The 26,749-nt window shown below is 49.1% G+C and overlaps 1 protein-coding gene across 2 annotated transcripts in view; it reads right to left on the bottom strand.

Moving 5' to 3' along the window:
• The window catches only part of TTK (TTK protein kinase), an 848,854-nt gene that overhangs the window by 581,331 nt on the left and 240,774 nt on the right, over positions 1–26,749 (bottom strand). For both annotated transcript variants that reach the window (XM_086926546.1, XM_086926547.1), the window contains exon 9: positions 22,775–22,874. In XM_086926546.1, coding sequence (XP_086782672.1) covers positions 22,775–22,874 — 100 coding nt within the window. The remainder of the gene's footprint in view (positions 1–22,774; positions 22,875–26,749) is intronic.

Genomic DNA, 26,749 nt, shown 5'->3' with positions numbered 1-26,749 from the left:
ATTGAATGTTTCTAAAACGGAAATACTTACGTGGGGCGAGTGGAAACATTATGACCCACTTGCCGCCTGGCCTGATGAACTGGGATCACCAACTAAAGTATTGAAGAAAGTAAGAAACCTCAGAATGACCATGGACTCCAAGCTATTGATGAATGCCCAAGTGGACAAACTAGTAAGTTCAAACTTGGTTACTATAAAAACTCTGCAACAAATCGTCCTCCATTTGGGATTTCCACACAAGGTCCAAGCTACCATCTCCCTTGTTCTGTCCAAACTCGATTACGCCAATAGCCTCTTCCACAAATCACCTTTACCGACCACGAAAAGACTACAACCGATTCAGAACACAGCTGCCAGACTACTCTTGAATATCAAGCAGCAAGACCACATCTCACCTGCCTTGAAAGCCCTGCATTGGTTATCGGTTGCCAGAAGATACACGTTCAAGTTGCTTTGTATCACCCACAAAGTGATACATAGAATGGAACACCTCTTTATAAGGAATAAAATCACATATTCAACAAAGGCACCTCGCCTCAAAATCCAAAGATACAAGAAAAAAATAACATCGGTGGCACATCCTTCTCTGTTTAAACAGCCAAACTATGGAACTCTTTACCCCCAACACAAGATCCACGTACGGCTACCATATCTTCAGAAAATCACTCAAGAATTTGCTCTTGCCCACATAAGCACCACACGCAAACATAAATATACAGCATATCTCTCTGTATCTATAGATATGTGCTTATCTTTGTGTATTGCTTTGTATAAACATGTAGAATAATTATGTTAAAAAATATATCAAATACATTAAGTACAACAATGCTGGAAAACCGGATTTTATCTAATGCATCTTTAAATCTATATATACGTACTTCCTTTTTGCATCTACATACCATTTATTTGGATCTATATATTTATTTATTTTTGCCTAATAAAGCAATCAATGCACTACCCTATTTCTCATCCTATACCTCTATCAATATCTTTAATCTACGTATACTTACCTTCTTTATGCCTCTATATACTTCCCATGTACATATGAATGTATACAGTTATTTCTTTCTTCTAATTCAGCATATCCAATGCACTACCCCATCTCTAACCCTATACCTCTCTCAATATATCTTCTACCCCAACTTTCTGACTCATCTCAAACTTCTTTATACTGCTCTTTCCAATGCACTACACTATTTCTCACCCTATACCAATATATCCTTTACATCCACTCTCTCGTTTATCCCAAACCCCATGCCACTACTATGATCCCCAAAATAACCCTTTCTAGACTCTCCCCTACTCCACCCCTCCTTGACTCATCCTTCACCCCCATTTACTATACCGATCCCCCAAAACAAGCCTCTAAACTCTTCCCTCTGACTCCTCTTACTCTCCACATCCCTTTTTACTCATCCCAAGCCTCCTCCTATTGCTATGATCTAAAAAACAAAAAAGTCTAAATCCTTAATTCTGCTAATCCCTCCACTATCCCTTTCAATCAAAATAACACACCAACATGTCCACTTCTATTATGTCATATTTTACTATACTAATTCACCACTTATCCTGTATGGGTTCCAGAGTAGTGTGCTACTTGCCGAAAAATAACTAAAACACCTCATATGGGGTAGCAAGCACTATCTAAATGTAAACCTTTTTCCTTCTTCTATACCTTTGCTACCCTTCTCTATCCAAAACACTGAATCACATAGCCACCACTCAAATTACTTTCACATTTCACTATGCTAATTCAACACTAATCCTTTATGGTTTCCTGAGTAGCACGCTACGCGCCGAAAAATCGCTTCAACGCCTCGTCAGGGGTTGTAAGAGCTATATAAATCCAATTACAATTACAATACAATGTTTTAGGCTACTTCTTTAGCAACCTTAGCATTTCCAACATAAAGGCTGTTTAAAAAGTTGTGTTTCAGTATATAAAAAAATGAATTTGTTTTGAAGGAAAAACAAACAAAAACAGATGTTTCTCTGCATTGTGAAGACTAATACGAGACGCATCTCTTTTTATGAGGGGTCGTGGGAGACCAGAATAACACCAAAGAAGCCTTATCCATGCACACTTCGTGTACGTGCCTCTTCTTCGTGGGAGCAGGATTGTTTTCTTTGAGATATATATATATATATATATATATATATACATATACTCACTGAAAAAAACATAGGTTTGACACCAGTTGGAAATTTTACTGACATAAAACCATTGAAATTCCCACGTTATAGTTAGTTGGACTCACTATAACTTGCGCGCCTGCAATGCACTGCTGATGAAGTCACATATTACATCACTCATGACATGGTCAGTGACATCACTCATGACATCACTGATGACACCATCCAGTGAATGTGTTGAATGTGTGTCTTTCTGAAAAATAAATATGTTTTATATATGTATATGTGAAGGTCGATGGAAGAATAAATGTTTAAATAAGTGTCTAAATGGATGTTTTTAAAAAAAAAAATTGATTGGTTAACTGGTTTATTAAGTGTATCTTAGTGAATACATATATTAGCGAGTAATGTTTAAATATTTAAATATATGTATCAGTGTTTCACTTTGTGTATAAGTGGCTGCATGGGTTGGTGAGTAGCTACATGTGTGTGTATATGGGTTATTAGATCTTTTTTTTAGTATCAGTATGAGTGTCTGTATGGTTTGGTGGGGGTATTACTTAGCACATAGATGCATCAATGACTAACTCACTGTATGTGTTTTGAAGACAGCATATGTGCAGGACTGTATGGGTGGATGAGTGTGTATATGTGTGTGTTAGTGAGTGAATGACTGTCTCACTAGTGTCTTTATCAGTAACTACATATGTTTTAATCTAGTATATGTGAGTATTGATGTATATAAGTGAGTATATGTGAGAGAGAGATTGTAAGAGTTCCTGTTTAAATAAGGAATATGCTACTTACCAGTATGCATCTGTTCTTGGCAGAGAGGGCTGCAGAGTGGTACATTATGAATAGATCGCCATCTGGTGTTGGGCTCGGTTGATTGCACTTGTTTTTCTCTTGGAGAAGTCTTTTGTCGTCACAAGACTGGTGGCTCCTCCTTTGGGTGCTAGTGCACATGGGCATCGGCTCCATCCTTAGATTGTTTTGCCATAGTAGGGTTAGATGGAGTAGTATGATAGAATACAGATAGAAATGCCCATGTAAGTATCTAAATAAAATAGGGTTGGAACAGACACAGGTTTCCGGGGAGGCTGGGAGGGCATGTACCACTCTGCAGCCCTCTATGCCAAGAACAGATGCATACTGGTAAGTAGCATATTCCGTTCGAGGCATATGGGCTGCAGATGGTACATTATGAATAGGCTATACAGCAGTTATCTCCCTAGCGGTGGCCACCAGTGTCTGTTGCAACAGTCTGAAATAAAGTCTTTAGTACAGCTTATCCCACTCTAGCCTGTTGTGTTGTCTGCACATCTACACAGTAGTGTTTTGTGAAGGTATGCGGTGTAACCCAGGTAGCTGCTTTGCATAGGTCATCTAGGGGAATGTTTCCTAAGAATGCCATAGATGCTCCTAGTTTACGTGTAGAGTGAGCTCTAGGAGGAACAGTTAATGTCCTCTTTGCTTTTAAGTAGCATATTTGTATACATTTTACAATCCACCTGGTAATGCCTGCTTTAGAGATAGGATTGCCCTTATGTGTAGGAGAAAACGCTACAAATAGTTGTTTTGTCTTTCTGAAAGTTTTTGTTCTTTCTATGTAGTACAATATTGCCCTTCTGACATCTAATGTATGTAGGGATCTTTCTGCTACCGTCTGTGGTTTTGGAAAGAAGACTGGTAGTTCCACTGGCTGATTGATGTGGAATGCTGAAATTACTTTAGGCAAGAATTTTGGGTTTGTTCTAAGAACCACTTTATTTTGGTGTAGCTGCATAAATGGTTCTTGTATTGTAAATGCTTGCAACTCACTTACTCTTCTGAGTGAAGTAATAGCTATAAGAAAGGCCACCTTCCATGTGAGGAATTGTATTTCGCACCTATGCATAGGTTCGAAAGGTGGTCCCAATAGTCTGGTAAGTACTATGTTGAGGTTCCAGACTGGGGCAGGCGGTAGTCTTGGTGGAATGACTCTTTTGAGGCCTTCCATAAAAGCTTTTATTGCTGGTACTTTAAACAGGGAAAGATGTTGTCTGTTTTGTAGGTACGCCGCTATAGCTGCAAGATGTGCTCTAATAGAGGTGTAGGCAAGGTTACATTGCTGCAAGTGTAGTAAATAGCAAATAATCTGTTTAGTGGATGCGTCCAGAGGGTTGATGTTGTTACTGTTACAGTATACAGCAAACCTTTTCCACTTTGCTGCATAGCATGCTCTGGTGGTAGGACATCTTGCTTGCTTAATGATTTCCATACAGTCTGGAGGTAAATCTAAGTATCCAAATTCTATGACCTCAGGAGCCAGATCGCTAGGTTCAATTGTTTGAGATCTGGGTGCATTATTTCTCCATTGTTCTGTGTAAGGTGCATGGGTAATAATCTCAGATTTTGATGTGGCACCTGTGAGAGTTGCAGTAGCGTGGTGAACCACGGCTGTCTTGCCCACGTGGGTGCTACTAGTATCATTGTCATTGAATGTTGTTGCAGTTTTCGAACCACTAATGGAATTAGTGGGAGAGGGGAAAAAGCGTAAGCAAATTTGTTGGACCAATTTATCCATAGCGCATTGCCCTGGGACAGGTGGTGTGGGTACCTGGATGCGAAGTTTTGTCATTTTGCGTTCTGATGAGTGGCAAAGAGATCTATCTCTGGTTGTCCCCAATCTTTGGAAGAATGGCTGCAGTATTTGGTTGTGCAGTTCCCATTCGTGTATTTGTTCTGACTCTCTGCTTAGGATGTCTGCTATCTGATTTTGAACTCCTGGTAGGTGTTCGGCTAACAGATAGATCTTCTGAGGAATGGCACATCTCCAAATGTCCTGTGCTAGTCTGGATAGTTGGAGAGAGTGTGTCCCCCCCCCCTGTTTTTGAATATAATACATTGCAGTCATGTTGTCTTTTCTGATCAGGAATGCTTTGTTGAGGATTTGCATTTGGAAAGCTTTTAATGCTAGAAACACTGCTAGTAGTTCCAGATAATTGATGTGCAGTCTTTTTTGCTGTACACTCCATTTTCCCTGTACTGTATATTTCTCCATATGCGCTTCCTATCCCGTGAGCGATGCATCCGCTGTTAGTATCACTTGTGGAATCGGTTCTAGGAACGACCGTCCCTTGGAAATGTTTGTTGTGTTCAACCACTTCAGAGAGCGATGTGTGCGGTCGTCTACCAACACCAGATCTGTAATCGGACCTTGAGCCTGATTCCACTGTGTCGCTAGACACTCCTGCAGTGGACACATTTGTAGTCTGGCATATGGTATAAGCAGTATGCAGGAGGACATCATCCCTAACAGCTGCATGAACACTTGAGCTGTTAGTGAGTGTTTTGTTTGAAATATTGTGATCATTGTTTGGATCCTGATTGGATTGGGGTATACTTTGGCTTTTTCTGTGTCTATAGTAGCCCCTAGGTATTGTTGAATCTTGTTTGGTTGTAGGTGGGATTTTGTGTAGTTCACCGTAAACCCTAGCTGGTGCAGCAATTGAATGGTCTTTTGTGTGTTTTGAAGACATTCCTCCTGTGACTTGGCTTTTATTAGCCAATTGTCCAAGTAAGGAAAGACATGTATTTCTTGTCTTCTTAGGTGTGCTGCAACTACTGCTAGGCATTTTGTGAACACCCTTGGTGCTGTTGTGACCCCAAATGGAAGGACTTTGAACTGATAATGTTGTCCTTCTACTACAAACCGGAGGTATTTTCGGTGGACTTTGTGAATTGGGATGTGAAAGTAAGCGTCTTTTAGATCCAGTGTAGAAATAAAGTCCCCTTTCTTCAGTAAAGGAAGTACTTGTTGGAGCGTGACCTTGTGGAAATGTTCCGAGTTTATGTATGCATTGAGAGGTCTGAGGTCTAAGATTGGCCTTAGCGACCAGTCTTTTTTGGGGATTAGGAAGTATAGAGAGTATACTCCTGTCCCTTGCTGATGTTTTGGAACCTTCTCTATGGCATGCTTTTGTAGCAGTGATAGTACTTCTTGTTTTAACAATGTTAGATGATCTTGACTCATTGGACGCTGTCTGGGGGGGATGTTTGGTGGGGTAGCTGTGAGTTCCAGGCAATAACCATGTTGGATAATCGGTCTCACCCACCTGTCTGATGTGATGTTTTCCCAGACAGGTAGGAACTGTGATAAACATTCCCCGACCGGTGTTATATGGTCTGGGGGGAGTTGTATTAAGTCACTGTTTTGGGGTTGGGGAGTTGCGGTTGTTAATATTTCCGCGACCTCTACCCTTGTTGTTGTTACCTCTGTAACTGCCTCTTGAATTACCTCTGGGTGATGTTGGTGTAAAGAGGTAGATTGTTGGCTTGTGCCTGTATTTTTTGACCCCCCTCTATAGGTGGACCTACGAAAGGAACCCCTTTGAGTTGGCTGTTGTAATGCTCCAATTGATTTAGCCGTTTGTGTCTTTTTTCATCTTTTCTAAAGTCTCATCTGTTCCTGAGCCGAAAAGTGTTTTTTGGTCAAAAGGTTGGTTCAATAAAGATGTTTGTACTTCTTGTTGGAACCCTGAAACCCTAAGCCATGTATGTCTTCTTAACATGATACTGGTGTTGATGGATCTTGCTGCAGTGTCTGCTGCGTCTAATGCGCACTTAATGGAAGTGTTAGTTATTATCTTCCCTTCCTGTATAAGCTGGTCTGCCCTTTTTTGATGTTCCTTAGGTAGATGTGTGATGAGTTTTTCTAACTCATCATAATGCGCTCTATCATAACGTGCCAGTAGCGCTTGTGTATTAGCTATGCGCCAGCTGTTTGCTGCTTGGGATGCTACCCTTTTGCCTGATGCATCTATTAGCTTGGACTCCTTATCAGGAGGAGGAGCTTCTCCTGTAGATAATGAATTTGCTCTTTTACGAGCGTTTGTAACTACAAGCGAGTCCAGAGGTACTTGTCTTTTGATAAATATTGGGTCCTTTGGGGCTGCCTTATATTTTTTATCAATATTTGGGTTTAATACCCTAGCCCTCACAGGGTCTTTGAATATATCTGCTGTGTGATTGAGAAGACCCTTTAGCATAGGTAGTGTGCCTGATGTTCTTTGTGCAGCAGGTAGCGTTTCTAAAAGGAAATCCTCTATTTGAGGTTCTGTATGTAAATCTACCTTATGGTATTTAGCTGCCCTATTAATCAACTGCACAAAACCTGTATTATCATCAGGTGGTGAAGGTTTTGAGGGGTATAATTGTGGGTCGTTATCATCGTCTGACCCTGCATCATAATTTTCCCATGGGTCTTACTCATCTGGGATAGTGTTGTCATCTCAATGAGGTTCTCCCTCCCCTGCATCACTGTCTACATCTGTTTGAGGTGTAGATGGTCTTGGTGTAGAACGTGGAGAAATAGCTGGCCTATTGTGAGGAATAGGAGAAGAGGGTGAGTCTCTAGGCTGAGGAGAAAGGGGAGGAGTTGTATTTGTCCCCATTGTTCTCTTTTTAGGAGGAAGAGCTTTGTCATCTAGTTCCTTCTTCCTTTTTTTCGGTGGTTTTGTCACCACTTTGTCAGTTTGCAGATCGATAAACTAAGTCTTTTGTTTTGGATCTGTCTGCTGCTCCTGTGTCGGTACCAAAGTTTTTGGTTCCGAAACGTGCCTTTGCTTCTGACCGTCAATGTTCTGTGTTTTTGGCACCGAGAATTTGCTCGATTCCGATTTTTTCGGTGTCAAGTAAGTTTACGACGCCGAAGCATGTTTCGGTTTCGACATGGAATGTTTCGATGCCGAGCTATCCTTTGTATGGACCTTCGGTGTCTATGTCGACCGTTTCTAGGATCCGACATGGTGGGAGGCCGAGAGTTTCGGTTTCTGTTTCGGTTTCGTTGCCGGGCCCGAAGGCGGGGCGTCGGAAACTTTCTTCGGTGGTCTGACCGGGGTCGGTACCACACGGGGTCGGTTTTTTGGTAAGGGGACGTCGTCACTCACGGTTTGTTGAACGTCGATTTCCTCGACATCAGACTCGTCCCCTTCCGACCCCGACTCGTCTTCATGTTCCTCTTCTTCGAGGTGCTGGTCTTCAAACAGCTCCGGGATTGCCTCCGACTGCATTCTTGAAACCTCGTGTCTTCGGGCTTGACTGTTTCTAATCGTTGACTTGGAGGAGAACGCTGCGCAGGCTTCGCAGTCCCTGGATTTGTGTTCAGGCGATAGGCAGAGATTGCACACCTCGTGTAGGTCCTTGTGTGGGAACTTAGCACCACACGTTGGACATCTCTTAAATGGAGTCCTTTCCATGGACTCCGGGCTGGACTACGTCGAGAAAGGCCTCCCGGTCTCGTCGACGTAGAAGAAAATGTTTATTGTTGGAGTCGAAACGCGTCTGAACGGAAATGAAATCGCGTTCGATAACAATACCGTCGAATTGGAAAGGGAATACACGCCGAAATATCACTTTTTCTCGAAGTCGATCTGGAGCGCTTCGATCCTCATCCGAACCTGATGGCGGAAAAAAACAATCTAAGGATGGAGCCGATTCCCATGCGCACTAGCACCCAAAGGAGGAGTCACCAGTCTCGTGACGACAAAAGACTTCTCCAAGAGAAAAACAAGTGCAATCATCCGAGCCCAACACCAGATGGCGATCTATTCATAATGTACCATCTGCAGCCCATATGCCTCGAACGTTTGTGTTTCTATAAGTGTTTGTTTAAGAGAGTAAGTATGTGTAAGTTTCCTTAGAAGTAAGGTGGTAGTGTGTGTATAGCTGTATATGCAAATAAATGGATGTTCAATAGTTTATTTGCATGTGTGAGTATGTGTGTGAGTAACTTTTGGATGACTGTCGGTGTGTAACAGGATGTATAGGTGTATCACTATATATGATGAGTGAGTATATGTATGAATGACTATATAGAACTGTTGGTGAATGAGTGGATGTGTATATAGATGGTGGAATTACTGAATTGGTTGTTGTAACTGGTATGGGTATCTCCATTTTTTTTGAAAATTTTAGTTTCTATTTTTGAATATGTGTTTCAAGAGTTACATTACACTGAAAGGAGGTCTGTCACTCTGTTACAAGGATGGTGTCATCAGTGATGTCATGAGTGATGTCACTGACCATGTCATGAGTGATGTAATATGTGACGTCATCAGCAGTGCATTGCAGGCGCGCAAGTTATAGTGAGTCCAACTAACTAGAACGTGGGAATTTCAATGGATTTATGTCAGTAAAATTTCCAGCCAACTATAACTGGTGTCAAACCTATGTTTTTTTCAGTGAATTTAATAGGTTTTTTAAATGCTAATTCCTAACAATAACTGGTGTGAAACCTATGGTTTTTTCAGTGAATGTCATAGGTTTTGTAAATGCTAATTCCTAAGTATATATAGGGCCTCAAACCAATGTTTTTTTCAGTGAATTTCAAAGGTTTTTAATAGAAAATTGCTATAGCTATGAAATATAATATTTTTTATAATGAATCCTATATTGTATATTTATGGAATACTATTTTTTTTATGTATATTGTTCATGTTTCTTTATTTACTTTTTTTTGCCCTGGAGCGCTCCCGGTGCGCGTACCGGTGAGCGTCCCGTTAGCGCTATTGCCGCGAACGAAAACATCATCGTGAAATATCGCGTAGCCGCGTGATGAGTCTTATGACGCACGGCGTAAGCGCACCCGGAAGCGCCCGAGCGCATACGATCGCGCTACGTAAGCGGCCCCGGTCATGTGACCTGAAAATAACACTTTTCATTGGTTCAGAACAGTTTTTTTTTTCCAAATGATGAAAGCCCCCACCTTTTTTCCTCATTCTCACTTTGTACTTTGACTGAGGTAGACCTGTTTGCAGACCTGTTTGTAGTAAGTGAGAAATGGCTACAGTAGCAGCAGCAGCAGAAACATCTCAACCACCACCACCACCACCACCACAAGGACCACCACAACACCACAGTGATGGTGAAGAAGAAGAGGAGGAGGAGGAGAGGCAGTTCCTGCCTGAAGATAATAACCCCAAGGAGCACTTTGTGTGGGAGTTTTTAAAATCCCAAGGGGACAAAAGAAAGTAAATGCTCCAAAAGTCACATGTCTCATCTGTGGCACAGTACTTTCCAGGGGGAACCCTGCAAAAAAGTATTCACTTGGCAACAGTACAATGAATTGCCATATGCAACGCAAGCACCCAAACAGCTATGCTGCGGCAGAGGTCAGAAAACAGAGAAGAAACCCTCCCCAAGCACCTCAACTACCCTACCTCTAAGCACTTTGCACAAGTTACTACTTGTGTAACGATATATCTGTAAGAGACATTAGTTAGTGATAGATTCCTTACCTTAGAATATCCCCAGGCGTCAGACTGGATCCGGAAATTTTTGCGTAGCAATACCCCTGCGCGCTGGTAGGCGTCGTCTGCGGCTCCGCGTCCGTCGTCGGCGTCGTGAGCGCCGGGATGACGTCGTCGGAGTATATAGACGGCGCCCATGCGCGCTGACGTCAGTTCTGATAACACAGCTTTTCCGCGCCAGATACGCAGAGCCATGATAGAACTAACACTGGTGCCATGAAACTAGGGCCCTGAAAGGGGATGACCTTAACCCTAAATATCGGTTCGCAGAACGGGGAGGATGGGAGGGCGGTAAGGAATCTATCACTAACTAATGTCTCTTACAGATATATCGTTACACAAGTAGTAACTTGTGCATCTGAAAGAGACACGTTAGTGATAGATTCCTTACCTTAGAATAGATACCCCAGCAATACCAACCCCGGTGGTGGGTCTGCGAACCAATATCACACCAGAAAGTCCTGGAGGACGGAACGGCCAAAGAAGCCATCCCTCCGGACTTGACTGTCCAGGCAGTAGTGTCTTGCGAACGTGTGCAGCGAGGCCCACGTGGCTGCCTGACAGATGTCCTGCAGGGGGACACCGCGGCCCAGGGCAGTTGTCGTTGCCGTGGCCCGAGTGGAGTGAGCCCGCAATCCAGCCGGGGGCTCCTTCCTCGCCATGGAGTAGCATGCTTGGATGCACAAGATGATCCACCTAGAGATGGTCCTCTTGTGTACAGCCTTCCCCTTCTTCGCGCCCATGTAACCAACGAAGAGTTGGTCATCCACCCGGAATTGGCGAGTGCGGTCTAGGTAGTAGGAGAGCGCACGTTTTGGATCCAGACGGTGGAGCCTCTCCTCCTCTTTCGAGGGATGCGGAGGCGGAAAGAAGGTGGGCAAAGTGATGGACTGCCCGATGTGGAAGGCCGTGGCAACCTTGGGCAGAAAGGAAGGTCGTGTACGCAACACCACCTTATCAGGATGAACAGACAGGAAAGGTGGAGAAGAAGAAAGAGCCTGGAGCTCACTCACCCTCCTGGCGGAGGTGATGGCAACCAGGAAGGCCGTCTTTAGAGTAAGGAGACGAAGAGGGCAGTTATGAAGTGGCTCAAAGGGAGCACACATCAGATAGGTGAGAACAAGATTCAAGTCCCACTGGGGCATCACGAAGGGAACAGGAGGGAACATGTGCGTGATGCCCTTCAGAAATCTACTTACAATAGGAGACTTGAATAAAGAAGGCTGATCTGGTAGCCTCAAGAAGGCTGATAGAGCAGAAAGGTACCCTTTAAGAGTGCCCAGAGCAGAGCCCTGCTGGGCAAGGGAAAGAAGAAAGAGCAGCACTTCCGAAAGGGGCGCAGAGAGAGGATCCACAGCCTTTGCTGTGCACCATGCCACAAATCTGTTCCACCTGCAGGCGTATACCGACTTCGTGGAGGGACGCCTGGCTGCCAGAATGATATCACAGACTTCGGGAGGCAAGTCAAATGGCCTCAACTGCCGCCGCTCAATCTCCAAGCTTGTAGGTGGAGACTGGACAGGTTCGGGTGCAGGACCGTCCCCTGCTGCTGCGACAGAAGGTCCTCCCGAAGAGGCAGACGAATCGGGGGATCGACTGACATGCTGAGTAGCTCGGGATACCAGTATCTTCGTGCCCAGTCCGGAGCCACAAGGACGACCTGGGCCCGGTCGCGCCTGATCTTCTTCAGCACTCTGGGCAGAAGTGGTATAGGCGGAAAGGCGTACAACAGACCGCAGCTCCACTCGCGACGAAAAGCGTCTCCGAGCGAGTGCCGCCTTAGAAACTCCAACGCGCAGAACTGCTGACATTGCGCGTTCTCTTCTGTGGCGAATAGATCTAACCAAGGCTCTCCCCACTGTCGAAAGAGACCTTGCGCCACATCCGAGTTCAGACGCCATTCGTGATCCATCATGCACCGGCGGCTGAGTTCGTCCGCCCTGGCATTCAGAGAGCCTGCCAGGTGTTGAACCACCAGGGTCACGCCCTGATGTTCCAGCCACTGCCAGAGGCGCAGAGCCTCCTGGCAAAGGGTCCACGACCCCACTCCGCCCTGTTTGTTGCAGTACCACATGGCGGTGGTGTTGTCGGTGAACACTTGCACCACGCTCCCCCTGACAGAGGGGAGGAATGCTTTCAGTGCAAGACGAATCGCCCGCAGCTCCAGAAGGTTGATGTGGAGCCGGGATTCCGCCGGAGACCAGAGGCCTCTGATCTCCGCCTCCCCCATGTGGCCTCCCCAGCCCTGGAGTGACGTGTCCGTCACAACTACGTGCTCCGGCTGGGGTATGGAGAGGGGTCTGCCACTGACCCAGTCGCGGTCCGTGAGCCACCACTGCAGTTGCTTCGCAGTGCCCTCCGAGATCAGGACATGATCGGACAGGTTGCCCTGATGCTGGGCCCACTGAAACTTCAGGTCCCACTGCATAGCCCGCATCCGCCACCTGGCGTGACGCACCAGAAGGATGCAGGAGGCCATCAGTCCCAGAAGCCGCAGCGTCAACCTGACCGAGACCCGGGATAACGGCCCGAAGACAGGAATCAGAGCCTGAATATCCCGAACCCGCTGCTCGGGTGGGTAAACCCGAAACTGCGCCGAGTCGAGAACCGCTCCGATGAAGAGGAGCTTCTGAGAGGGACACAGGTGTGACTTCGGCACGTTGATGGAGAACCCCAGCAAGTGCAGGAGGTCGGCCGTAGTCTGGAGGTGGCTGACGACTGTCTGGGGCGAGCCCGCCTTCAACAACCAGTCGTCGAGGTAGGGGAAGACTGACACCCCTTGCCTGCGCAGATGGGCTGCGACCACCGCCATCACCTTCGTGAACACCCGTGGGGCGCTGGTAAGGCCGAAGGGGAGCACGGTAAACTGAAAGTGCTCGTGGCCTACCGTGAACCGCAGGTAACGCCGGTGGGCCGGCAGGACGGGGATGTGGAAATAGGCGTCCTGCAAGTCCAACGCTACCATCCAGTCCCCTGGGTCTAGGGCAGCTAAAACCTGAGCCAAAGTGAGCATCTTGAACTTCTCCGTACGGAGGAAGCCGTTGACGTTCCGCAGATCCAAGATAGGGCGTAGGCCCCCTTTGCCCTTCTTGGGTACCAGAAAGTAGTGGGAGTAACAGCCACGTCCTACTTCTGGCCCAGGAACGCGCTCGATGGCCCTCTTGGCCAAGAGGGCCGAAACTTCCTCTTGCAGAAGTCGCAAGTGATCCCCCGACACACGGTGGCATTGAGGTGGCATGGATGGAGGGGAAGACTCGAAGGGGAGGGAGAAACCCCTTCGGACAATTTGCAGCACCCACCTGTCCGAAGTGACTGTATGCCAGTGGGAGAGGTGATGGCGAACCCTGCCTCCCACAGGCGTCACATGGGCCTGAAAACTCGGACTAGGAAGGTTTTGAGGCGGGGGCTGCTGAGGGAGGTGTGGACTGGCCTCGCCGCTGACCCAGACCACCGCCGCGGCGGTTCCCACGTCCGCCACCGCGCTGCTGAACATTTTGCGGCGTGTGGCTGGCGGCCCGTGGTGGGGCGCCCCTTCCGTGGCCACGAAAGCAGCGAAAGGCACCCGATTGCTGGCGTGGGGCCGTAAGGCCCAAGGACTTGGCCGTGGCCCTGGAGTCCTTGAAACGTTCCAGCGCATGGTCTGCCTTGTCGCCGAAGAGGCGACGGCCATCAAACGGCATGTCCAGGAGGGTGGCCTGGACATCGGCCGAGAAGTTGGCGGACCTCAACCAGGCGTGGCGTCGAACCGCCACCGTCGTTGCCATCGCCCTGCCCAGTGAGTCCGTGGTATCCAGCCCACACCGGATAGAAAAACGTGCCGCATCTCGGCCGTCCGCAAGGGTTTGGCTGAGTTTAGCCCTGACCTCCTCAGGGCATTGTGGCAGCACCTCCGCAACCGTGTCCCACAGAGTGTGGGTGTAGCGGCCCAAGAGACAGTTGGTGTTCACTGACCGTAGCCCTAGGCTCACAGACGAGAAGACCTTCTTCCCGAACTGCTCATATCTCTTGGATTCCCTGTCGGGCGGGGCCGACGGGAATGCGGTCTGGGAGTTGGAGGCCTGGATGACCAGACTCTCGGGGGTGGGGTGGGTGGACAAAAAGCAAGGGTCGCCCGGTGCCGGGCGGTAGCGTCTGGCCACGTTCCTGTCCACAGGGGGGCCTGTGGCGAGCTTGGACCAAGTGCCCAGAAGAACGTCACACAAGGCCTCGTTGAACGGCAGGAGGGGCTCCGCGGAGCCGGACTGCTGTTTGAGGACCTCAGTGAGGAGATTAGTCCTCACGGCCGCGACGGGGAGTTGAAGGTTTAAGGCCTTAGCTGCCTTCGTCAACACTACACTGTAAGCAGAACCCGCCTCCGAAGCCACAGTCGGGGGCAACGTAAATCCAGTGTCTGGCGAGGTGTCAATACCACTGGCCTCCCCAAGCTCATATGTCCAGTCCTGATGTGACTGGCAATCACGTGCCAGAGGGTCCTCGGACCCCTCCCATTGCTCCTCGTCACCCGGCTCCTGGAGTCCAGGATTAACAGCCAGGGCCTCCTCGTGGAGATAGAACTCTCCGAAGGCCGACGGAATCGGCGCCCAGCGGCGCCCTTCCGACTCCTGAGTAGGACCGCAGGAAGCATTGGGGTCGGCAACCACATCGGCTGCCGGGGACGACACCTGAAGGGACGGCGCCGGCGAGGTCGTAAGGTCGACCGGCGGGGTCCCGGATCCGGAGCCGGATCCAGCGAGGTCGCGCGGCACCGGGACCGAAGTCGCCAGCGGCGCCGGGCCCGAAGCACCCGACGTCGTCGGGGCCAAAGCGTCCGACCCGGAAGGACCTCCAGACGGAGCCGATCGGCCCGAAGGCGCCACGGGAACCGACTGAGGAGGGAGGGCCCTCATGGCCATGAGGTACCTCTCGACCTCCTCCTGCGACGCGCCGTGCCCAGGGACCCGAAGGTGTGGGGCAGGCGGCGACGCTTGCGACTCCCGCGGAGCCGCGTGGGCGGTGTCGCCCGAGTCCCCGGTCGCATCGTGCGAGCGACGGGGCGGGTCGGAGGATCGATGGTGTCGCTCCGACCTCTCATGCCTCTTACCTGAGGACTTGGAACCAGACGATCGGTGTCCACTCCCGGAACGTCGATGACTCCGACCTCGCGACCTATCCCTCGACCTCCCGTGGGACCGGGACCGGGACCTGGAGCGGCGCGGGGCCGACTGCCTCAGCTCGAGACGCTTGCGGGACCGCTCCCGCCTAGCCTTCGACGTCAGGGCCCGGCAGTCGGAGCAGGTTCGATCGTCGTGGTCGAGGCCTAAGCACTTCAGGCACCGGCGATGGGGGTCCGTGACCGACATGAGTCGGCCGCACTTCGAGCAAGGCTTGAACCCGGGCATCCCTGGCACCGATAGTCGAGGATCGACTAAATAGAGGATCAAAAAGATCGAAAAAGTTTTCAGTCAAAAAGTGACTGGGGGTAGAGCTTCTTCCGGATCTGCGCTAGCTGGCGCGGAAAAAAGAAGAACTGACGTCAGCGCGCATGGGCGCCGTCTATATACTCCGACGACGTCATCCCGGCGCTCACGACGCCGACGACGGACGCGGAGCCGCAGACGACGCCTACCAGCGCGCAGGGGTATTGCTACGCAAAAATTTCCGGATCCAGTCTGACGCCTGGGGATATTCTAAGGTAAGGAATCTATCACTAACGTGTCTCTTTCAGATAAATTATTATTTTACTGTTTCACTGGGTTTTACCCATGGTACGCTCCCCGGTACGCGTACCGGGGCAAAAAAAAAAAGTTGTTTTTTTCAATTTCCGCTGGGCCCTTTTATGGCCCCCACATCAAACCTAGGGGGGTCAGGGGAGGTCTACCCTGCCGCCTTTTGGTCATTTCCCCCTTTGTTTTTGCCACCTCTTGTGTCTCGATCCTACTGAGACACAATATGGCGGCCGCTCCGGAATGTTTGGAATGTTGACAGACTCCCGAGAGCCAATCAGCTTATCTCTCGCGAACGTGCGCGTACCGGGGCGCGCTTATAGATATATATTTTTTTTTAACCTAAATTATTCAAAATCCACTGGAGCACATATCTTGAGACATAGCAAAGGAACATCGGGCTACCAGTCCCGACAACTTTGCCAAGTTTGGTGAAAATCCATTCAGCCGTTCGGGCTAAAAGTGAGTCCAACCGCCCTATGGAAATTAACATGGGGAAAACACGTTTTGATGCCCCCCTTTTATCTTGCCCCCGCTTGACGAATCCCCCCAAACTTTCAGGGAAAAATCGGAGCGCAGCGAGGCAAATTTAAGGAAAGTTACTGGCAGATCCCTCAATCAGCGCCAAAGTTATTCCCAATAGAATGTTCGGAATTTCCTATTGAAAACTATTTTAACTATAACTACCTACTGGCGACCGCCAGTAGGATATGGATATATATATATATATATATATGTCGTATAATGACCATGTGATGATGGTCACACCCACTTGGGGAGTGATGCTGTGTTTCAGGAAATGTGTTCATGTTTATAAAACTGTGGCGATGCACTTTTCAAACTAACCGTGACCAAGACAGCGGAGGCTGTCGAAACGCGTTGGTTGTTGCCTTGTTTTTGACACCCCATGGATTAAGAAAATAAAAGAATTGAAACGAACTTTCTTGTGGATTAAGATTGGGTTATTTGCGACTCCAAGATATCCTCTCGTGGGAGGAATCGTTGCTTGGACATATATATATATATATATATATATATACACACACATATATATATATATATATATATATATATATACACATATATATATATATATATATATATATACACATATACACACATATATATATATACACACATATATATTCAATGAAAAAGTTAGAGACGTTAGTTAGGCTTCGATCTCACTCGTACAAAACCAGTGAAAAATGGCAGCTATACTTACCTGAGCAAAATATAACTAACGCCCTCGCATTGCATTGCTTAACGCACATATTTCATCACTCATGACATGGTCAGTGGCATCACTGATGACCTCACTGATATCTCAAATGACATCACTGATGACATCATCAAGTGAGCAAGTTTTTAAGAGTTTATGCATGTTAAACGCAAACTAAACTACTACAAAAAGAAAAATTAGTGTACTAGGTACGGTACTACTGAGTGGTATTACTTCTAACATATGTTAAGTGAGTGGCTGGGTAACTGTATGGATCCTTGGGTGTATGGGTGTGTAAGTGGCTATGTGGGTGTATACATCTGTGTGGGAGAAACTCTGGGTGAGTGAGATGCTGTGTGAGTGGTGGTATTGTAGAGTGAATGGGTATAGTATGTGGCTATATGGGTGAATATGAAGCTTTCTGAATGGCTGTATGGGTGAATGACTGTTTGACTGGGTGTTTGGTTAAGTGAGCTGTGTGTGAGTGGTGTATTGGAGTGTCTGTGTGAATGTCTGTATAGGTGAGCAAGCTTCCCCCTTCTAGCGCCCACGTAACCAACAAAGAGTTGGTCATCCACCCGGGACTGGCGTGTGCGATCCAGATAGAACGAGCGCGCACGTTTTGGGTCCAGAGGGTGGAGCCTCTCTTCCTCTCTCGAGGGATGCGGAGGCGGAAAGAAGGTGGGCAAGGTGATAGATTGCCCGATGTGAAAGGCAGTGACTACCTTGGGTAGAAAAGAGAGTCGTGTCCACAACACAACCTTGTCCGGATGGACTGAAAGGAAAGGAGGTTTACAGGATAGAGCCTGGAGCTCACTCACTCTCCTGGCAGAGGTGATGGCTACCAGGAAGGCAGTCTTCAAAGTGAGATGGCGAAGAGGACAGTTGTGAAGTGGGTCAAGGGCAGCGCACATCAGAAAAGTAAGAACCAAGTTCAAGTCCCACTGAGGCATCACAAAGGGCACAAGACAGGAGTGCGTGATGCCTTTCAAGAATCGGTTAACAATAGGGGCCTTGAACAAAGAAGGTTGATCAGGCAGCCTCAAAGGCTGAAAGGGCAGAAAGGTAGCCCTTGATAGTGCCCAGAGCAGAGCCCTGCTGGGCAAGAGAAAGAAGAAAGAGAAGAACCTCAGAAAGAGGGGCAGAGAGAGGATCAACAGCCTTTGCTGTGCACCATGCCACAAATCTGTTCCACCTTCAGGCGTATACCGACTTTGTGGAGGGACGCCTGGCTGTCAGAATGATGTTACAGACTTCAGGAGGCAAGTCAAATGGCCTCAACTGTCGCCGTTCAGGGAGGTGGAGACTGGACAGTTTCGGGTGGAGGACCATCCCCTGCTGCTGCGACAGAAGGTCCTCCTGAAGAGGCAGACGAACCGGGGGATCGACTGACATACTGAGTAGCTCGGGATACCAGAACCTTCGTGCCCAGTCCGGAGCCACAAGGATGACTTGTACCCGGTCGCGCCTGATCTTCAGCACTCTGGGCAAAAGTGGTATAGGCGGAAAGGCGTACAACAGACCGCAACTCCACTCGCGACGAAAAGCATCTCCGAGCGAGTGCCGCCTTGGAAATTCCAACGCGCAGAACTGATGACATTGCGCGTTCTCTTCGGTGGCGAATAGATCTAACCAAGGCTCTCCCCACCGCTGAAAGAGGCCTTGCGCCATGTCCGAGTTCAGTCGCCATTCGTGATCCATCATGCACCGGCGGCTGAGTTCGTCCGCCCTGGCGTTCAGAGAACCTGCCAGGTGTTGAACCACCAGGGTCACGCCCTGATGTCCAGCCATTGCCAGAGGCGCAGAGCCTCCTGGCAGAGGGTCCACGACCCCACCCGCCCTGTTTGTTGCAGTACCACATGGCAGTGGTGTTGTCCGTGAACACCTGCAATACACTCCCCCGGACAGGGGGGAGGAATGCCTTTAGTGCTAGACGAATCGCCCGCAGCTACAAAAGGTTGATAAGGAGCCGGGCCTTGGCAGCCCTCATCAACACCACACTATAGGTTGCCCCCTCCTCCGAAGCCACGGTAGGAGGAGAAACAAAACCAGTGTCTGGAGAGGTGTCCAGACCACTGGCCTCCCCAAGTTCCCCTGCCCAGTCCTCCTGAGACTGACACTCTCAGGTCAGAGGGTCCTCAGACCCCTTCCAATCCTCCTCATCACCCATCTCCTGATACTCAGGGTTTTCAATTAATGGGGCCGGTTAATTAAGTTAAACTCCCCAAGCACCTTCGAAAGCGGCACCCAGCAGCGCCGTCGGAACCGGAGCGAAGGAGGCATCGGGGACGGCGCCGCCTGAGGACGGCGCCGGAGAAGACACCTGGCGGACCGACGCCAGGGGGTCATAAGGTCCACCTGTGACGACCCAGATCCCGAAGCGGGTCCAGTGGGGTCCTCCGGCGCCGGGCCCGAAGGCGCCGGTGGCGTCGGAAACGTTGGGCCCTGCGGCGCCAGGCCCGAAGGCGCCGGCGGGACCGTGGGGTCCTGTGGCGCCGGGCCCGAAGGCGCCGGGGCCGAAGGCGCCGGGGCCGAAGCCCCCGACCCGCTAGGGGCCCCAGACGGGTCCGCTGGGCCCGAAGGCGCCGCGGAACCCGTCGGGGAAGAGAGGTTCCTCATGGCCATGAGGAAGCGCTCAATCTCCCCCGGCGTCGCGTTGTGCCCAGGGACCGGAGGGTGTGGAGCAGGCTGCGACGCCCGCGACTCCGGCAGAGCCGCGTGGGCGGTGTCACCCGAACCCCCGGCCGCGTCGCGCGAGCGTCAGGGGGAGTCAGAAGAGCGATGACGCCTCTTCGACTTCTTGTGTTTCTTACCTGACGACGACTTCGACCCGGAGGAGTGGTGACGACTTCGACCCGGAGGAGTGGTGCCGACTCCCGGAGCTGTGGTCGACTGCCGGAGTTAGAGTCGCCTGCGGGACCGCTCCCGCCTGGCTTTCGAAGAGAGGGCCCGGCAGTCGGAGCAGGCCTTGTCGTCGTGGTAGACGCCTAGACAAGTTAGGCACAGGTGGTGAGGATCCGTGACCGACATCGTGCGGTCGCAATCCCCGCAGTGCTTGAATCCGGGCATCCCTATGGCACCGATAGGAGTCGTAAGACTTTGAGAAATGATCAATAGTGATCCAAAAAGTTAGTCAAAAATTGACTAAGGGTTACTGCTTTTTCCAGATCTGCGCTTGCTGGCGCGGAAAAAAGAACTGACGTCAGCACGCGGAGGCGGCGTCTAAGTACTCCGATGACGTCATCATGGCGCCCACGTCGCTGATGAGGGACGCGGCTCCGCAGACGATGCCTACAGACGTGCAAGGGTACTGCTACTCAAAAATTTCCAGATCCAGTCCGACGCCTGGGGATATTCTAAGGTAAGGAATCTATCACTAACTTGTCTCTTGCAGATATGTGAAGTCATAAGCAGTGCATTGTGGGGGCATAAGGTAAAGTTGGCTCATGGAACTATAACTGCTGAATTTCACTGGATTTGAACGAGTGAAATCTGAGCCCAACTACAAGGTCCCTGTAACCTTTAGTTTTGTAAAGTGCTTTTCTATGTTTTTTTAACTGGTAGTCACGTTTGCAGAGTGGTGGAGAAATGGGGTGGGGCCTACGACCAGCTCTCAGGAATCCTGCTCTGTGGGACTTACTGGAGGTAACAAGAGAGCTTTTTGGCCACCCCAAGAACTTCATCCTCCAACCAGTAGTGCGCAAGGAGTTGTGTTTGAAGAGTGGTGAAAAAAGGGCGCATAGCCTCTTAAGCCCTCTCAGCAATCGCGCTCTGTGGGACTTACTGGAGTTAACAGGAAGGGTTGTTGGCCTCAAAAGGACCATCTGCATCAAAAGGGGCTTCATCCCCCACCCAGAAGTGTGCCAGGAGGCACGTTTGCAAAGTGGTGGAGAAAGGGGGCGGAGACTGCGACAATGTGCTGGCCAGGCCTTTTTTTTTACATCTATTCTGGGAGAGGGGCTGCGCAGCCTCTTTCCCTGACCGAGGGACCCCATCTGTCGGGGCCCAGGCGCCTCAATAGTGAAACCCTGGTCCTACCCAGGGAACGCACTCGCCAACAATAGGGATTGCGGGGGAAATCCCTATTGGTCCCTGCCGGCTCCCCACCTCCTATGAGAGCTAGCATTGCTTTTACAAAGAGGCAGCAGCTAACATGCAGCTCTGTTCTCGGTTTCTGTAAAAGGTATTTTGCTCCGCTCCTAGCAAGCATGAGCATTTTCTATGCTCTTGGTTGCTAGAAGCAGAGCAAAATCCTGCCAAGAAATAGCAAAATGCTATGTCCCCAGGACATGGGAGGAGCCGTGGGGGGAAGGGGGGGAGGGGGGGGGGGGGTAACAGGGGGGGGGGGGGGGGGGGGTGACAGCTCCACGTTTCTGCCTCATGGCCCCTCTGCATTCATTTAATAACCCCGGGGAGGTGCCGGTCCCCAGGGCTTCGGGGGAATGGTTCCTCCTATATTTATGGTATGTTTATTCCCAGGGAGGTGGTGGTCCCCCTCCTACATATATTGGACATGCCCCAGAACCTGGGCCACCCGGGGCCGATTAGAAACGTAGCACAGTAGACCGTATGATTTTTTTGTCAACATTTTCTGCGGGGTTTGTGGATCCAACGCGAGTTCTGCTGAAATCTCTTTTTTAATGCCGTTTTGGCCCCTAGGCCTGTGGGACACCTCCTTCTTCCACCTCCATCCAAGTGATCTTGGGGGTCAGGGTGTTTCTACCCTACCCCTTTTTTATTTTTTGTTTTACTTGTTTTTTCTATGACCGAGTCACAAGATGGTTGTAGCATTTCCTGATTTGAAGTATTGCCAGACAATCATATCTTAGCACGAGAGTGGGAGGGGTCACAAGCCTTTCGCGTCCCTAGTTGTATATCACAAAAACCTTTAAATAACTCAGCAACTACTGAATGGATTTACACCAATTCACAAAAAGACCGCTTTTTGTACCAGCAGCTACCTTTCTGCCAAATTTGGTGTAATTACGTTCAGTAGTACAAGTACTTAGGGAAAATGCGTTTTTGCCCCCCTTTTTTTCTTGGCTTCCTTTGACGCATCACCCTGAAACGTACAAATTAGCAGCTGTAGTGAGCATCAAACTAGTTTTAAAAATTTCGAGAGGATTCGTCAGACTATACCATAGTTATTGGCAAATGAAAAAACGCTCTTCCAATGGAAATTATATTCTAACTACAGCTACTGGTGCACACATTGTATACACACACAGATATAAATATATATACACATATATATACACATATATACACAAATATCTATTTATATACATAGATTTAGGATATTGATGTAAAGTAAATCTAAAACAGAAGCATCTATATTAATATAAACAGGGAACGTACAAGCCCAATATATATTTACAAATGTAAATCTAATTGAATTATGTTTAATGCCAGAAATGAATACATACCCTCACATTGTGCAAGTTGTAGGATTCATCTTCTTCATCTGATTTCAATATAGTAAACAAAGGCACTGCAGAAGATCTGCTTTGTGTCCCAAATGATTGCCTAAAAAAAAAAAAGAAACACAAATATTAATAGTCGAAAAACATTAATATTTACTGACCTTATAGTGCACTCTTGGCCACTAAATATAGAACAATTCAAACATGTTTATGCAAGGGTTAGGAAACTGCTAATATATATATATATATATATATATATATATAATTACTGCTCGAAACACACAAGGTGTAAAGACACTCACGGGGACACCGGGTAGCTTGCAGACATCCCTTTATGTAAGACGCGTTTCGGCGCAATGCCTTCATCAGTTGTAGGACGCGAGCTATACAAGCCTGAGGACGCCGACCTATCTGATCGACTCCTGCGGATGCATAACAAATCAGCTGGCGAGGGGAGCCCGGGACGAGCCTCGGGAAGCCAAAGGGGCGTGGCACTGCGATGGCGGCATTGGGCAGAAAAGTATGAGCAACCACTCCATTGGCCCGGCATCAGCCAATAAGTACTGAGGACATTGTGACACAAAGCAATGAGCGGACTGCCAACACGCATACATTTCCTGTAACTGATGAAGGCATTGCGCCGAAACGCATCTTACATAAAGGGATATCTGCAAGCTACCCGGTGTCCCCGTGAGTGTCTTTACACCTTGTGTGTTTCGAGCAGTAATATTATCGCGACCCCCACCTCGCGACTAACGGCACCCGCCACAAGAGAACAGCAGCCTGGTGGGAACTTGGAGCGTGAACATTTTTGCTGCTTTAACCGCTGATGTGCTGAGGTGGACCGTCGTCCTATTAGGACGCGAGCTATACAAGCCTGAGGACGCCGACCTATCTGATCGACTCCTGCGGATGCCTAACCGACATCAGCTGGCGAGGGGAGCCCGGGACGAGCCTCGGGAAGCCAAAGGGGCGTGGCACTGAGATGGCGGCATTGGCCAGAAAAGTATGAGCAACCACGCCATTGGCCCGGCATCAGCCAATAAGTACTGAGGACATTGTGACAAAGCAATGAGCGGACTGCCAACACGCATACATTTCCTGTAACTGATGAAGGCATTGCGCCGAAACGCGTCTTACATAAAGGGATGTCTGCAAGCTACCCGGTGTCCCCGTGAGTGTCTTTACACCTTGTGTGTTTCGAGCAGTAATATCGCGACCCCCACCTCGCGACTTACGGCACCCGCCACAAGAGTACAGCAGCCTGGTGGGAACTTGGAGCGGGAATATATATATATATATATATATATATATATATATATATATATATATATATATATATATATATCAGGATGGTCAGTATTGGTGGCAGTGGGCCACTTATTCCATAGACTGGGAAGCACCAGGCTTTGACGCACAAGGTAGGACACCACCAGTCAGAAGCTGAAATGAGAGGGAGAAGGTGTGGAGAAAGCAGAGGATAAGGAAATAGTCAAGAGTGGTGGCTAATATGAAATTAGCATGACTCACATTGGCCACTGAGACAGAGAGACATAAGTTCGTCCATCAGGCTGAGACTCCAAGCAACGCTTAACGATGTATAACAAACCAATTTCTTACCCAATAAAGAAGTATTGTATTTTGACATCACAGATCCATATGTTATGCATATTCCTGACCACCAGATAGTCCTTACATTTTAAATTTTTTAACTTTTTCCATAAAGGTCTACAAACTGTGGGAATCGACCAAGGACTGGTCAGAAACGTCTTCTGAAAAACTGGACCCAACTAAGAACAGTGACCAAGGAAAGTATTTTGTAGCAGGGTGCTGCGCTAACCTTATGGTGACCCTCACAAAACCAGACTCAAAAGTCAGATTCAGACAAACATATAGCTACCCCAATAGTACTTATTGATTAGGTCTCTGTCTGATGGCCAAGGTTACCAAACAGAGATACATTACCTTTTTCCCCCAAAAAGCACTAAGGCATGTAGACCAGTGCAGTACGCACAGCTATAAAAATCCAGAATATTTAAGCTTTTGAAACTGGCCTGCCTTTCAAACCCCTCTCAGTCTTCATAAAATTTGGGGAGGCACAGAATATGTGCATACCAGTATGTTGAGTACTACAAATACTATGTTGGGATATGTTCTTCACCCAAAAACGATGTCCACAGCATAATAATGCTCACCCCAAGATAGGAAACTCTGATGGAAATGTTAGATTTCTGTAGAGCTTCCTGTAAGTGAACTTATCAATCAATAAATCAATCAATCACAGCATTTATATAGCGCACTACTCACCCGGAGGGTCTCAAGGCTCTAGGGGAGGGGGGGGTCCGCTACTGCTCGAACAGCCAGGTCTTGAGCTGCTTCCTGAAGGCGAGGTGGTCCTGGGTCAGGCGGAGGTGGGTCGGGAGGGAGTTCCAAGTCTTGGCGGCCAGGTAGGAGAAGGACCTTCGTCCTGTGGTGGCTCTTCGGATCCGGGGGACGGCGGCGAGGGCGTGGCTGGTCGATCGAAGATGGCGTGTGGGAGCGTAGAAGTTTAGGCGGCTGTTGAGGTATGCTGGTCCTTGGTTATGCAGGGCTTTGTGTGCGTGGGTGAGGAGACGGAAGGTGATTCTCTTGTTGACCAGGAGCCAGTGCAGATCTCTCAGGTGTCCGGAGAGGTGGCTGCGACGAGGGATGTCCAGGATGAGTCGTGCTGAGGCGTTCTGGATCTGCTGAAGTCTCTTCTGGAGTTTGGCGGGGTTCCGGCGTAGAGGGAGTTGCCGTAGTCCAGACGGCTGGCGGGGATCCACCGGAAGATCTTACGTAGCATGCACAGGATGTTGAAGCACGACGAGGAGACTGCGTTTACTTGTCTGGTCATGCAGAGGGAGGAGTCCAGGATGAAGCCTAGGTTGCGTGCGTGGTCTGTTGGTTTGGGTGCGCTGCCCAGGGCGGGGGGCCACCAGGAGTAGTCCCAGGCGGAGGGTGAAGATCCCAGGATGAGGACTTCCGTCTTGTACGAGTTCAGTTTCAGGCGGCTGCTCATCATCCACTCGGCCACGTCTGTCATCCCTTCGTGTAGGTTGGTTCTGGCGGTGGCGGGGTCGTTGTTGAGGGAGAGGATCAGCTGGGTGTCGTCGGCGTAGGAGATGATGTTGAGGTTGTGTTGGCGTGCAATGTCTCCGAGGGGGCTCATGTAGACGTTGAAGAGGGTTGGGCTGAGCGAGGAGCCTTGAGGAACGCCGCAGAAGACTTTGGTGGCTTCTGATCTGAACGGGGGGAGGCGGGCTCTCTGTGTCCTTCCGGCGAGGAACGAGGTGATCCATTCCAGTGCCTTCTCCTGGATTCCGACGTTGCGGAGGCGCTGTACTAGAGTACGGTGGCAGACAGTGTTGAAGGCCGCGGAGAGGTCTAGGAGGATGAGGGCCGCTGTTTCTCAGTTGTCGAGCAGGGCTCGAATGTCATCGGTAGCTGCGATCAGGGCGGTCTCGGTGCTGTGGTTGGCCCGAAAGCCAGACTGCGAGAGGTCGAGGGACCCGTTTGTCTCGAGGAAGGCGGCCAGCTGCTTGTTGACGGTCTTCTCGATGACTTTAGCAGGAAACGGGAGCAGCGAGATGGGGCAGTAGTTCTTGAGGTCAGTGGGGTCGGCTGATGGCTTCTTTAGTAGTATTTACAACAAGGGGTGGTGAGGGACAGAGTCTCTGAATTAAACAGAATACTCTCACCCAGTCAAGAGATCAGGGCTAGATCCAACACCGTTTTTTAGCTCACTGCACCATCCCAGTTTCAGAACCTGACTGTATGCAAATTAGTCTGTTCCTGTCCCAGTGCATGATGGGAACAGGGCAAACCAAACTACAAAAGCCAATTCTTACACTGGGAAGGAAACAAGCTACCGGGGACCGGTTTCTGGCATTTCAGCCTCTTCGGCCCGGCTTGCTTGAATCCTGATGGTGCAATGAGCAAGGGACTCACATCTGAGTA

This window comes from Lissotriton vulgaris, chromosome 6, assembly GCF_964263255.1.
Source record: "Lissotriton vulgaris chromosome 6, aLisVul1.2, whole genome shotgun sequence".
In the NCBI taxonomy this organism is placed as follows: Eukaryota; Metazoa; Chordata; class Amphibia; order Caudata; family Salamandridae; genus Lissotriton; species Lissotriton vulgaris.
The sequence above is the reverse complement of the archived record's forward strand: the minus strand, read 5'-3'. Positions and strand labels throughout refer to the sequence as shown.